Source organism: Leiobunum rupestre, chromosome 8 (genome assembly GCF_980474605.1).
Source record: "Leiobunum rupestre chromosome 8, qqLeiRupe1.1.hap1, whole genome shotgun sequence".
Lineage (NCBI taxonomy): Eukaryota > Metazoa > Arthropoda > Arachnida > Opiliones > Sclerosomatidae > Leiobunum > Leiobunum rupestre.
In genome coordinates, this window is record NC_143391.1 from 24,535,176 (window position 1) to 24,550,002 (window position 14,827).

Genomic DNA, 14,827 nt, shown 5'->3' on the forward strand with positions numbered 1-14,827 from the left:
TAAGACTTCTCGCTAGATGACTCGACTCGAGCTACCACCAGCTAGCGCTTGTACGATAAGTTAAATGTTTGGGAAGATGATCGTACTTGATTTGATGGAGCGTGTTAACCGGCCAACTGGGATTTATATCAGAAACGCACGTTGCCATTAGTCGGGATTAAATTCCCGGATTCTTTATCCGTTGCGAAATGGGAAAGAAACGGGCGAGAAAAAGCGCTCGAAGGTGCATGTGATGTTATATAAGCGCTATTCCGCAAAAGCCTATTTTTACGAGAATGACTCCTCGGAGTCATTCACGAATTTCTCCATTGGGAGAAAGAGAGTCTATTCTCTCAGTTGCATTCCGCGATGCGTACTATATGACGTCCTCTCCCCCGCGAGCGCGAAAGGCGTCGAGTCGTAAAGCGTCCTTTCCCGGCCGACACCGCTTGTTCCCGCTGACAGCTCTCTGACATTATTTCGCGTCACTATTTCATTCTTCGTAAGGACCACCGCGGGAATCCCCGTCCAACTGGACGCTGCCAACATCCTTGTTCCGCGTTGCCTACTCTACCCTTATTAGTGGTCGTACTACCCAATCACGATAGTATTGTAGCGTAAGCCTATCCTCTTATTCCAGGTTACGATTTCAATCTCCCCTATCTGATGAAAATTCTTCTCGTTTTACGTATTTCTCATCCTTCGTAACCCATAAATCGTTTTGGTGTGTCCTGTATTCGCGATCGAAACGACCTCCTCCGAAGTAGCGCCTATGATCTAGCGTTTGCTACAGAGAAATTAAAAAGATCAAAGAACGTTTTTTTCTTAAATAAACTTATCAAAACCTAAGCGAAAGATGCAAAAATTATATTAAAATTGCGAGTATCATTATTTATAAAGTCAAATTTACGAATAACGAGGAAGAAAAGCTAATAGCGCTTGCTATTTAGCCTCTACCTATCTAGGTTTCAATGGCGAACCAAAGGGGGTGTAGCGATAGTTTACGGTCGCGAATAGCATTCAAATGATCGTCTTTTGGATATTTCATTTTCAAATCATCGTTACGCGGTGTTCGTAGCTACTTTATGCCGGCCGCTATTTGTTTGGTCTCTAAATTTATTCCAGGAATCCAAGGTTTCACGCGGCGTCGCCAGGCGATAATTTAGTTCGCGGGCGTACCCCTCGTATCGCGTAAAATGGGGAAAATTAGACGGGAAACAATGGTTAACGTAACCACCCGCCCATTCTAAACTCTCTCTCTCTCTGGTAATGGGTTGCCTCTTTGCATTTCTCGAAATTCTAGCGAAACAAATCGGCCCGTAGATAAAAGAAACCATTCGGAACGCGAACTCGGAGTTAACTCTTAATGGGTGGCGTAGAAAGAGTGTCTACCTCTCTGGGAGAAGATGGTGCATCGTCGCGCGCGGAACTCCGCGAGATGAGGAAGAGACGAGCTAGACGCGCCTCACCTGAGCCCTTTCTTCCGGTCGCGGGCCCGTCAGCGCGCTTTCTCAGAGCGCGGCGGAAGGAGAGTGCCGTAGAGGAGGGCCAAGAAGACTCGAGGGGAAACTTGGCAAGGTCCGCGTCTTAAAAAACAAGAGTGCTATTTTTAAAAACGCGTATTTTTTTGGAGCCGATCTCCGGGAGATTTGGTCCCGCCGCGTCAAGCCCCGCTCCGATGCCGGTGGGTTCCAGCGGATACCGACGTGCAAAACCCTTCGCCCGAGCGTCCCGCTTAATTTAGTGCCGCTTTTCGATTATTAATTTCGTCGAGTGTCTAGTCCCGAGTCGCCACCTTCCCTCCTTTCGCCTTCTTCGGGGGGCGGAGAAGACGACGCCCCCTTACGGTGTTTATTTTCTACTCCCAGCGACACCTAGCGAGGTCTATCCTTCTCATTTTAACTTAATTTCGGCTGATCGTCGAGATAAAGGTTCGCCGGTAGATGGCGTCTTTGTTAAAGGGGCGCAAGAAAAAGAAAGCTGGTAAAGCCGGCTCAGCCTCTTCCAATCCGTAAGTTTTAAGTAATCTAATAAGTTTCCTACTATTTCTTTCGCGTTTGTTACGCGCTTTTCACTGGTAAGGTTTTTTAGTCGCTTTACTAGACGCGGACTGCACCCTCCCGTTCGCTTTTGTTTGAACTGTCAAACGACGTTTTCCGGAATTAGCGGAGAACGTACGGGGTATCATCGGCTCTGATGGATTAGGTTAAAACATAGCTAGGCGAATTTTTCAATCTAGTTTTTGTCACGACTCGAATTCTTTCTACAAAGTGGCGCAATTTATAATTTCAAGTCTCGTGGCTTATTCGCATTTGTTAGTTTTAAGGCCTCATTCCGTTTTGTTCCCGATTAGTACGAATAGCGCGTAATAACTAGTGCTCGGAATTGTTTATTCATTATCCACAAATTTTCCGATTTAAAAAAAAAGAATATCATTTTAACTTATTTAATTATGCAGGGTTCGTACGCGACCTGGAATACCTGGAAAAGTCAGGGAATTTGAAAATGTTTCCAAAATATCAGGGAAAAGTCAGGGAATTTGAAAATGTTTCCAAAAGGTCAGGGAAAAGTCAGGGAATTTTAAAATGCCCCCAAAAAAAACCCGCAAATAATTTTTTTAAAGATGTATTAAAAATATATAATCAATATTTTTCAAGATTTTACCTCAAAACATTAATTTATTTTACAAAAATGGTCAGGGGATTTGGCAATTTGGTCAGGGAAAACCTGGAAATGTCAGGGAATTAAATTCCGGAAATTTTGTACGAACCCTGTTATGTTTTTTACGCAACCAAGCATTTATTTGAATAAAAGTGGTATTTATTTAAATAATTGTTTGTTTTATTTAAATAATAGGCTTATTCACTTTCGATTATTTAAACATTTTACAATTTTTATTCAACTATTGGTTATTTAAATAAATATTATTTAAATATCGCCGACCTTATATTGTTCATGGATAAAAATTAATCGAATGCCGAGCACTAGTAATAACTAGGTGACATTGTCGGGTTACTCGGACTCGTTATCGTCCACATCGAAGAGGTGACCCTCAACCCGCTATTTTATAGTAATTAGAAAGTTCCTCGGAGGGAGTCGCTGCGGTATCCGTCATCGTAAGAAATGGTGATTCTGTTTACATTACAGGCGCGGGTTCCCAGTGAGTTCCGTACTCGCACGGAGCTCCTTATATTCTCACTTATCTTAATAGATAGATAGTGGGGGGTGAGCGTCAGGGCTTACGCTCCTCTTGGGCGTGGACTGGGCCACGCTATATCCGCCGGTTCTTTATTTTGACTGTCCCTAGATTTTATTAATTGCTTGGGAGGAGAAGGTCACCTTCGCTTTACCCGGCCTCGGCGCAGTCCCGCGCTCAAATCTGTCATCGCCCTTAATACCCATATGATAAAGTTTTAGCGTACCCCCTTTTTGGGCGAGACCCGCGGAGCTGGTTGTGGCTTACAAATTGACGCTTAAACGTGTTGAACGGAAAGAATCCTGACGCAATCAATTTCTTGACCGCTGATATTACGATGGTCGTTAAAAATTTAATTTCTTATACTCATTCTGTCGAATTGGGGTCTACATAATTCGTGAACCACCGCTACAAACACTTCGCCTTCGGTCGAGGTTGCTAAACACTGCCTATTTACGCGACCCTTTAAAGTGTACGTATATTAAACGACACAACGCACTCTTACTCGAGTCGCGAAAGTATTTAACAACGCGTCTTACATTTCACACCAGTCGAACGACTCGAGACCGTCTAATAGCCTTTACCCATTTCTCTACCTTTCACCAAACTATCTCTCCGCGCTAAAGAGCGCGCGAGGTCGATCACCGAGCTATAGGTTTGTAGAAATAAACGCCGTTCGAGTTGGAGGCGTTGGAATTCGTCCCATTATTGTCTGTATAGTTTCTATTTGTCGCTTTAATTTCTGCCGCAACGAGCGTCAGTCAGACGACAATGCTGATGAGAATCGCCCGCTCTACAAATAGTTTTCGCTCGCTATAATAGCCTCCTAAATTGACATTTTGGCTGGCGACTGACACTTTACAAAATCTTCCTCCGCTACAAGACGAGGAAAAAAAATTGGAACAAAAAGGGGGCTTTGAGACCGAAAGAACCCTTACCTCTCTCCTTAATTGCCGTTTTGCACCTTTGTTTCTTTATTTTTTCCATTTGCAGTTTTAATAGCCTTAGATAAGTTTGTATTCTAAATATAATATCATTCTTTTCAACTAGAAATTTCGATCGCCGTGATTCTTTAATCGTTAAATTTAAGTTCTTGTACTCGTAGACGTTAATTTTCTCGGTATATAGATTGTAAATATCCCCGATCGGACGTGGTGCGTTCTCCCCCTCGGATATTAATGATTCTAATTGCCACGATAATTATCTCCAAATATTTGTTCATCTTTTAATTTCTGCCATCGGGATATCGCTTTGATATAATTATAAAAACCGGTACGTCGCCCGCCGTAATCACTGCCGACTCTTAACTGTAAGGCACGATCATTAACAAAGTGTTAAAACCATTAAAAAAACGACAAATTTGAAGATAAAAAAGGTAGGGGGCCCTCTGGAAAATTGAGAAAGAAGACGGGCTATAAAGTCATCACTTTTTAGTCACCCGTACCCCCGCACGTGCGCTATTTATTATCTCGTATCATTAATCTCGAATTCTTCCACTATCAGCCCACGGCGCAACGAAATTTACTCAAATTTCCAATTGGGAGATAGGTAATTGGTCTTATTTTTAGACATTTCCACAAATTTTGGGGGAGGGGGGGTTGGTGTAGTTGAAAAGCATTTTTTATCCTCCCTAAAATTCATATTTGAACGCGTTGATTATTTTCATCGCCTTGGGTTTGTTTGCGTTCGAAATGAAGTCTTATTTTCACCCAAAGTGTTATTCAGTTTTGAAAGTGTACGCAAATTTTAGCGAGAGACAGCTAGAAAAGGGTGAATTTGTTATTCGTTCGTATATATTCTCCTTCGATGCGCGTTGGCCCAGTAGAGAGCGTTTAACGTTTAGTTTCCCCCGCAGATGTATCGGTGTCAGGTGGCGTTGCTTCGAATCCTGTATGTTTTCTAGCATATTCGCGGATCCCTTCGTTTTTAAGGGATCATTTTTGACAGGGATATCTCCGAGACATCCGTTGTCAAACAAAACGCCTCGAATCGAAGGAGCTTTTGCCCATCCCCATCACTGATAGTGGATTTAGGAAACAGTCGACACTTGGGTCAAGTCTACCGAAAGGGTAAAGTCTCCGTTCTCCCGTGGCAGGAACTCTTCGGTTGCGTTTCGCAATTTTTCCATACTGGGGATCATTCCAGTTCGGTACCGGTGGATTTTATCCATTTTTCTTACTACCCTATTTTTTTCTTGAAGGCGAAAAAATTTACTGGCTAAAGATATCCATTTACACGCTTTCATATTTTTTACTCCCCGTCCATCCCTCGCGATGATATGACTATAAATAACCGTTTGGCATTAATTTTTTCTTCAGCCGGGCGTATAGGGATATCTTTGTTGGTTTTATACATAAGTTCAAGGCTTAATGCAATCTTGCCGGGTGCTCTATATACCTTAAAATATTCCGATGTTTACAAAATAATATTACGCAATATTGTTATCTATTTTTGGTCTACTAGCGCCTGTAGAAGTGTTCGAGTAGCAACGCTCGGGTGCCAGGGAAGGGGCCGACATTTAGAAGTACCGTTAAATATTAGAATGGAGGAGTTTTTAAGCTTTAACTCGATCTATATACAGTTGAATGCCCTATAATGCCAAGAGCCAATGGCGAAAAATGACTTAGTCGTAAATGAATCTCTGTTTTAAACGAGTCGTGACGTAACCGCTACGGTATTTAGATGATTACTCGCTCTCAACGAATGACTTAATGATTTTTATATCGGCTGGGAATTCTTGGCTAGCGATGCCGAGTAGGTTTCGCCGGGCCAATTCGTCATATTTTTCGGGTCATCGATACGAGCGAGTAGCGCCATCCACTCGCAGCCCGATTTTTTTGGCGGTTCTCCAAACTAGATCCCCGCTTTCTCCTATACGCGATGTGACTCAATTTGTTGACGCTTTTTCTGACCTTGTTTGCCCACCCACTTTTTATTTGGCGTCAATAGAGAAAGAAATGTTATAGTTTTTTTTAACCCCCGCTCTGTTTTTGTAACAAGCTGACAGTTGCGGAGTAACTTATGGGGAAGTTTGTTAAGCGCTAGTTCACAAGGTAAAATACAATTTCATTTCCACTCCGTATAGGTAAGCCAAATAATAGTATACTGGAGGAACGTTTATAGATGGTCTTGGTTTAAGTAGTACGTCAAAAATAGCACCCGGAAATCCAATTTTTCGAGTTTTTTTTTTCAGTTAGCCCTTATTCGCATGGTCTTCTTTACTCCAAAATTTAGATCAAAAATAGCCTCCGGAAATACAATTTTTCAAGAACAAACGGTGTATTTAAAGTTTGTTTCAGCGAGACCTTATTCCCCGTTTCTGTTTATTTGCTCGAAATCGTTAAAAAGCGGGGAAAGCTTGAAGTTCAAATTCCTGTTGGGGCGGCGGTGAAGGCTGGAGGCGATTTCTCCCGTTGATTTAAATATTTGCTCTGGGCCCACCGCGCCGCGTTACTATCCCGCTCTTCCAACACTCGCTACGACAAGAATGGCAGAAAAGAAAAATAGCACGCGGAAGTAGTTCTCGGGGCTACACGGAGAAGCTACTTTGTATTTCAAAGGTCGACCGGAACCCATTCCCGCGACAGTGACACTCACTCACTATATCATTCCTTTTCAAAAAAAAGTTCTATCTCGCCACTTCCAAATAAATTCGAAATCTTGGTTTATTCCGAGAGTGTGCCTGTAATAGTGGGGAGAGGGTGAAGGCTAGCTCTGGTTTTTTCATTGGAAGGGCTGGATCAATGAAGGAAGACGAGGAGCGCCGGAAGAGTGTGTATATCTTTTTAAGTGACCCATATAAATGAGTTACGAGCTTATCAATGTCGCTTTTCTTTTCGTACCATTCCGTCATGTTCTTTATAACTGCTTGCGTAGATTCTTCAATGGGAACCGACATTTTTTTTCCACGGCGTATAGCTACAGCCACGCTCGGGTCTTTGACCCAATTTAAGATCCTATTATACCCGTTGAGAGTAGTCTAGTTTGAAGTTCACATTAATGTATCGGCATTTGCAACCAGGTTTAAACTACACTGGTTTAAACCAAGTCATTTAAAAAAAAACCAATGGGTTTTTTAATAATTGTTTTTTTAATTAACTAAAAATTATTCCAAAATGTTTGTACATTTTCTGACCGAAATGATTACATTCCTAAGGAATTGACAAGGTGACCACAATTCCTATATTTTCAATGCCTTAATATAAGTTCCTCATATAACCCGAAAACATTCGGTCGTCGTGTAACCTTCTTCATCCTATATTTCACTTTATTTTAGCTACTGATTTTCAATAGGAATTCTTATTTCTGCATATGGTTTTTTCCTGTATTTTCCTTTAATTCGCTTGAAAATTTCCTATTTTTTCTATAAAATTTTAGTCAGTTTCCTGGTCACCCTGCATTTATACAAAATCAAAAATGAAACTAAATTGAAACTCCGTTCTGGTAAGACTCGTAAAAAACGAAACCGAAACTAAAACTTTGTTCTGGTCACGTGAGGCTTGTTATAATACTCATATTAATTTTTAGTTGATTGGTCAAACAAAAGCGAAAGTAAAATAAAGCAGTGTTTAAAAAACCTGGTTTAAACCTAGTGTTGTTAATTTTCCGGAAAAATAAAATGCGGAAAAATTTTCAGGAACTTTTCCGCAAATCGGAAAAATAAAAAATTGAAACATAAATTACTTTCTAAGGGTTTTTAATGTTTTTAACTTTTTATCGATATAAAATGTCTAATATAAGTAAACATACTACAAAACATTAATAGTGTTACATTATTAATAAGTTCAAACTAGTCTAGAGGTTTAGTTCTACTTTCAGATTCGAAAAAATTAGGCGAAAATGCCGCTTTATTTAAATTTTCAAACAATATATTAGACTAATCATGGAATACATTTTTTTTTAAATTTTTTCGGAAATATACGGAAAATTTTCCGTCTTACAACACTATTTAAACCCAAAAACCCGTTTTTTCTTTTGGGTTTTTACAAAAAAAAACGGGTTTTTCCAACACTGTTTGCAACTGAAGAATCAGATTATATGAAACTAAAGAGTAATTTGAACGCTCGATCGCTCATAATATTGGAATCAATTCAAGAATCAGATCGAATGAAACTCGTGGGGCTGACCACTATCCGCAATCGGTGTACAAGCCCGTAGCTTTGACTCTACTAAAGTGATTACTGATCGATTACAGATTTAGCACTACCAAAGGCTGTACTCGCTGTAATCGGTGTACAGAATTTGAGGAAGTGGCGTGAAGACTAAAGGCCTATTCACGCGATAAATTATTTTTTGAAAACGTAGTTGGCCAAAATGATTCGCAAACCGAGATTGCCCCGTGTGAATGGAAAGGTTTTTGCGCTTAGCTAACAATATTGAAACTTATAATATTAATTAATTTTAAATAATACGTTTTGTTGATTGAATTAAGCGTTATTTTCTTCGCCGGTTAACGCTCGAAATCACGAAAATCTTTCGTGGAGCGTGTAAACTGTATTCACCAAAACAGTTGGGCAAAAATGTGTGGATAATTGGACTTAATTCGGACTTAATTCGGACTCGTTCTCCGATGGCTTATGCTCCAATGAAACAGAGGTCTAAGTCCAATTAATAATGGTCGTTTTCGGTTTTCATAGGGTATTTACCAATTCCTTTTGTCGAAACATCGGATAACGCGAATGACGGATCCTACGCTTTCGTGTTTTGCGGATTACTCGCGGCAACTGCAACGTAGGATGTTGTGGCTTTTGCGATACACCGTTGAAATTGACGACAGGGAGGGGGAATTCGTTTTAGCTTTCGGCGTCTTCAACGGGTGCTGCTGGCTAAGGCTTTTAAAATAAACCCCCGAACTGAATGTATTTTTGTTGGCCGACGCTTTAAACGCGGGAGAGTGCCAGTTGTTGGTTTAGGTATACACGCGTCTCTCTTTTTCACCCAACCATTAAAAAAGGGACATTTTTTAGCGAACCTAGGCGTTTACGTGATCCGTAATTAGCGCCTTGATTGACGGATAAGCAATCGCCGCAAACTTTACTCCCACCTTTACCTTTATAAGAGAGTGTTAGCTCGCGACGATCCGACTACGCGAACGTTCTTGAGAAAAGATAAGGCGAAAATATGGCTGAGACTCGCGCGTCGTTTCCTGGGAAGTCTCCTTGTTGAGCTAGAATAATTCTTGCTGGCGCCAATCACTTTTCAAAACCAGGAACGCCACTAATTAATTATATAGTCGAACGCGATGCCAAAAATTTTACCGATACTAAGAATGGATTAAATTTGACAGAGAATATGTGGCTTGCACCATATTAACATCGGGCCTTCCGGAAGAAAATCCGCAACTATCCGCTTTTCCTCGTTTAATCTTTCTATGTTCCGGGGGGGGGGGGGGGCACTCCTGTACGGTCGAAGGCTCTAGCTTCGGGTACGCGTATCTACCGGAAATCATAGGCTATAATTGCGGCTGTATATTCTCTGTTAACCCGTATATATTCTTGCCGATACTTACAACACATCCACTTTGAAACCTCATATTGTCGTAATACCAAAGGCCGTAAGAGGGTACGGTTTGCCCGGCTTTCAACAGAACGGAAAAGAAACCTATAAGCAGTCCTTATATTGGTTGTAATTTAAATTCCGCTCATTCCCCAATTCACTCGAAATGGCTTTATTTTTTTAGCAAATAAAGAAAAATGTCGGTTTCAATTTTGCGGCTATCAACTTCTCTTTTTCCAGCGCTATTATCTTTTCGTTTAGCCTCGGAAGGGATTTTCTTCCTCCTTCGAGATATTTAATAGCCTATTGGACGCTACGGAGCGCGAAGACTGCGACGCCAGTTCCCTCGGCCGATATTGGGAATCGAATATTTTTTATAAGAGCTTTTGCTTATCGCTCGAATGACAGAGAAAATTTTCTTCTCTTTTCGCGATCAATTTTCAGTCGCCTTCAACGCCATCCCTTAACGCTGCTCCATCTCGACTCGTAAAAGTAAAACTTCTATTCTCAAGAACGATTTTGGCGCGTGAAAATATCTAAGTAAATGAAGAAAACAATGGAAAAATCAGTGGCGTAACTAATAACTCCGGGGGCCCCCCGCTAAAAACAACTCGGGGCCCTTTTAAATAGCACCGATTTTAATCATAAACGTTTGGGGGCCCCTAGCTCCCCCCCCCCCCCCGAGAACTAGGGGTCTGCGGGGGCGCTATTTACGACACTGGAAAAAATAATAACCTAAATAAAATGTTGAAAGATTAATAAATGTTAATGAATAACAAACAGTACGCTTCGTTTGTTTAAAAACATAACCGCAACAACCTAATAGTAAAGAACAACCCTTAATAGTAATTTCTATAACACTTTTTAATCAAATTAACAGAATAGGTTTTACTATATTTAAGGCTCTCAAATTAACAGAATAGGTTTTACTATATTTAAGGCTCTCAAATTAACAGAATAGGTTTTACTATATTTAGGGCTCTTTTTTGTTTTGGGGCGGAAAAATGAAGACGAGATCGGAATTTTTAATTTTTTTTGGGGGATGCCGGACATGCGCGCTGCTCGGTGTATTGAGAGAGTGTCGGTTGTCTCGCGGGGAAGTCGTAGATGCGGGGCGGTTCGGAAGAGGAGCGCGATCAGGAGGAGAGAGAAGAGTTGAGAGAAAGAGATCTTCTCCGTCCACATTCGTCGGCGGCGCATCAAGTAGTCGCGCCGAAAGACGACAGAGAGCGGACGCGAAGGTGTGTGAAAAATAACATTTCCTCTCTCATTTTTTCCGCGCGCTCTCCTTCCAAAAAGTCCTCGAAAGAGGGGAGTTTATTAGCCGCCAGTTATAATAACAATTTAACACCCCCCCCATATCATTCCATCGTAGTTTATTCGTCAAATTTGTCGCCCCCCCACTTGTCTGTCTTCTTCTACTAGCGCGTGTACTTCTTAATTTTCTTCCTCCGTTTTTCCGCCCACATGCAGAAATTCAACAGGTAGGTTTCCTCTTTCTCTTCGCCTTTGGAATGTCGATAATTTCGCACGACGTAGTCTCCGCGTGACCAATTTCAATCCATTAATCAACCTTACGGTTTATTGTTTGACTTAAATCGTTTCGGCTAAAGCGATGACATTTTCCGATCAGGATATGACCAATCGATACGCGCCCAGAAGGCTTTCGGCTTATGATAGTCGTTGGAAACCGATGATTAGACCAGTTTAAGGTTGTTGACGAGCTTACCGTTCAACTACCCGAATTACAATTCCCTAGAAATTTAACAACGCTGGGTTAAGTCGGTAATTGTTGGCTCAATTATTTCATCAATCATCATTAATTAAATCGCTCTCGTCGCGAGCCGGCCAATTCGTTCAAAAAAATCATTCCATTATATTTTAATAACGTAATTGGCGCGAAGTAATTACAAGGTGCGGATCGAGGCGCGTCACATTCATCAAACAAGCTCTTTATCTGTCGTCCCCGTACCACGTAACGCCATCCATTTCTTTATCTTTCGGGCCAGTGGTAAAAACCAATTGGCATTCGTACCCCGTAGTACCTGCCCACTATCAAGATGGCCACATCCATCATTTGACGGGGTCATAGGAAGGTTGCGTTTTCATATTGACTCCTCATTCTAGTTACGGAAGTATAACGTTGGCGAGTGAGAGGTTTCTTTCAGCGCGAACGCCACCCTTGCTAAATACACGTACGATGCCGTACGTAAAGATTTTGATAAACTGTTGAATTTAGTCTTTATTGACAGTCTTAAGTCCGCGCTAAAAACGCGTCGGGGAACTTGTAGGAATATACACGGACTGTTTACCGTACATGTTTTCTCTACGCGTTTTCTAGAACCGGCTTAAATTGTCTATTCAATTGCAGGTTCTCTATTTAATCTGTTTAATGTATGTAAAAGTAAAGTATGCATTTTGAAAGTGATCGGGCTCTGTCCTATATTTCGGTAGAGGTCCCGTCTGTTTCCTTATGCCAGGACGGTCAGTAGGGAGGTTCGCGTGACCATCCATTTTATAACGCGGTTGGCGTTTTCCTGATTCTCGGGTGTCCCTGAAGAGAAAACGTCCGGTGGCTATTGGATGATCCCTTTTCCATATTCCGGCGACATGGCGTGACCTAGCTCTTCCTCCGTCTCCATCTGGCGATCGTCTTTGGACGTTCCTCGGACGGCCCAGACGCTCTAGTATCACTATGCCACTACGACTCTTGGGTGTGTTATCCTTATTTAGTTTTCTATGGCGCGCTATCTACTCTGACCAACTATCCCGGAGAGTGGTCAGTCAATATTGTACGTAGATGGTGTCGTGATTGCCTCCCTTTTGTCGCTCCGCGTTGTGTCACCAACGCTGAAGATTGCGTGCTTTCACACTTGACTCGATCGGCGCGACCCAAATCTATGCCAAATATAAAAACCAGCGCCTTTATTTTCATAATTTATTATACGCAAACTAGGAACGATAGATACAGGAAATTAAATTTATTTCAGTTATGCATTCAATTAGAATATTTATTTAGAATATAGGTAAGGAAACGAAATTTATTTAAATAATAAGTTGCTCTAGAATATTTATTTAGGATTTTGATAAGGAAACGAAATTTATTTAAATAATAAGTTGCTCTAGAATATTTATTTAGGATTTTGATAAGGAAATTAAACTTAAATATGTTGCTCCAGAATATTTATATAGGATTTTGGTAAATAAATGAAATTTATTTAAATAATAAGTTGCTCTAGAATATTTATTTAGGATTTTGATAAGGAAACGAAATTTATTTAAATAATAAGTTGCTCTAGAATATTTATTTAGGCTTTTGATAAGGAAACGAAATTTATTTAAATAATAAGTTGCTCTAGAATATTTATTTAGGATTTTGACAAGGAAATTAAATTTATTAAAATAATAAGTTCCTCTAGAATATTTATTTAGGATTTTGATAAGGAAATTAAACTTAAATATGTTGCTCCAGAATATTTATATAGGATTTTGGTAAATAAATGAAATTTATTTAAATAATAAGTTGCTCTAGAGTATTTATTTAGGATTTTGATAAGGAAACGAAATTTATTTAAATAATAAGTTGCTCTACAGTATTTATTTAGGATTTTGATAAGGAAACGAAATTTATTTAAATAATAAGTTGCTCTAGAATATTTATTTAGGATTTTGATAAGGAAACGAAATTTATTTAAATAATAAGTTGCTCTGGAGTATTTATTTAGGAATTTGATAAGGAAACGAAATTTATTTAAATAATAAGTTGCTCTAGAATATTTATTTAGGATTTTGATAAGGAAACGAAATTTATTTAAATAATAAGTTGCTCTGGAGTATTTATTTAGGAATTTGATAAGGAAACGAAATTTATTTAAATAATAAGTTGCTCTAGAGTATTTATTTAGGATTTTGATAAGGAAACGAAATTTATTTAAATAATAAGTTGCTCTAGAATATTTATTTAGGATTTTGACAAGGAAATTAAATTTATTTAAATAATAAGTTGCTCTAGAATATTTATTTAGGATTTTGACAAGGAAATTAAATTTATTTGAATAATAAGTTGCTCTAGAATTTTTATTTAGGATTTTGATAAGGAAATTAAACTTAAATATGTTGCTATATAGGATTTTGGTAAATAAATGAAATTTATTTAAATAATACGTTGCTCTAGAATATTTATTTAGGATTTTGATAATAAAATTAAATTTATTTAAACCTGTTGCTCGATAATATTTATATGGATGGAATTTTGGTAAGGAAGGAAATTTATGTAAAATAATACGTTGCTCGAGAATATTTATTTCCAATTTTGGTTAAAAAATTAAAGCTATTTAAATAATACATTGCTGTAGAAATTTAAGGAAATTAAATTTATTTAAATAGTTCATTGATGTAGAAATTTGGTAAGGGAATGAAAATTATTTAGATAGTACACTGCGATAGAATATTTATTTAGAAAGTTTGTAAGAATATGAAATTTCAATTATACATTGATCTAGAATATTTAATTGGAAATTTCGTAAGGAAATGAAATTACTTTAAATTATACATTGCTCAATAAATCTTCATTTCCTTAGGAAATTGTTCAATAAATATTCCACAGGAATGCGTATAAATAAATTTAATTTACTTACCAAATTTAATAAATATGCATTCTAGATAAATGTATAATTTAAATAAATTTAATTTACTTTCCAACTTTAAAAAATATGCATTCTAGATAAATGTATAATTTAAATAAATTTAATTTCTGTACAAATTTCTCAATAAATGTTCTAGGGTAATTTGGTAAGGAAAGGGAAATTATTTAAATTAGATATTCCTTAATTTATAATGTTCCTTAACTAAAGGTATAAATGTTTAATTTTTACAGAAAAGTGTGCAACAATTGCAAATGTCCACGAGAAGCGCACGACATTTACCACGAAGAATTTGTAAACGTGAGAGACCGAATCGGCTTTAAGCCGGCGCCCGACCCGCAACAAAACATCTCCAAAGAGAGAAGCTTAGAAGAAGGATACTCTTGGGTTCCTCCCGGACTTTCCAGCGAAAAGGTGAGTATCCCGTCAGACCTGTTTTTGACTCCCCCTTACGCTCGCAAAATCAACGCGATGAAACTAAAAGAAAGGCTTATAGTTGGGAAAAGTTTCTAAC

General features: G+C 38.9%; 1 protein-coding gene across 3 annotated transcripts in view; it reads left to right on the forward strand.

The window, feature by feature from the left end:
• The window catches only part of Lmpt (four and a half LIM domains protein limpet), a 59,727-nt gene that overhangs the window by 23,896 nt on the left and 21,004 nt on the right, over window positions 1–14,827 (forward strand). For 2 of the 3 annotated variants that reach the window (XM_090156507.1, XM_090156508.1), the window contains exon 3: window positions 14,547–14,727. In XM_090156507.1, coding sequence (XP_090012633.1) covers window positions 14,547–14,727 — 181 coding nt within the window. Of the gene's footprint in view, window positions 1–1,907; window positions 1,991–14,546; window positions 14,728–14,827 lie in introns of those variants that run through there. The other variant, XM_090156509.1, reaches the window with a different exon arrangement.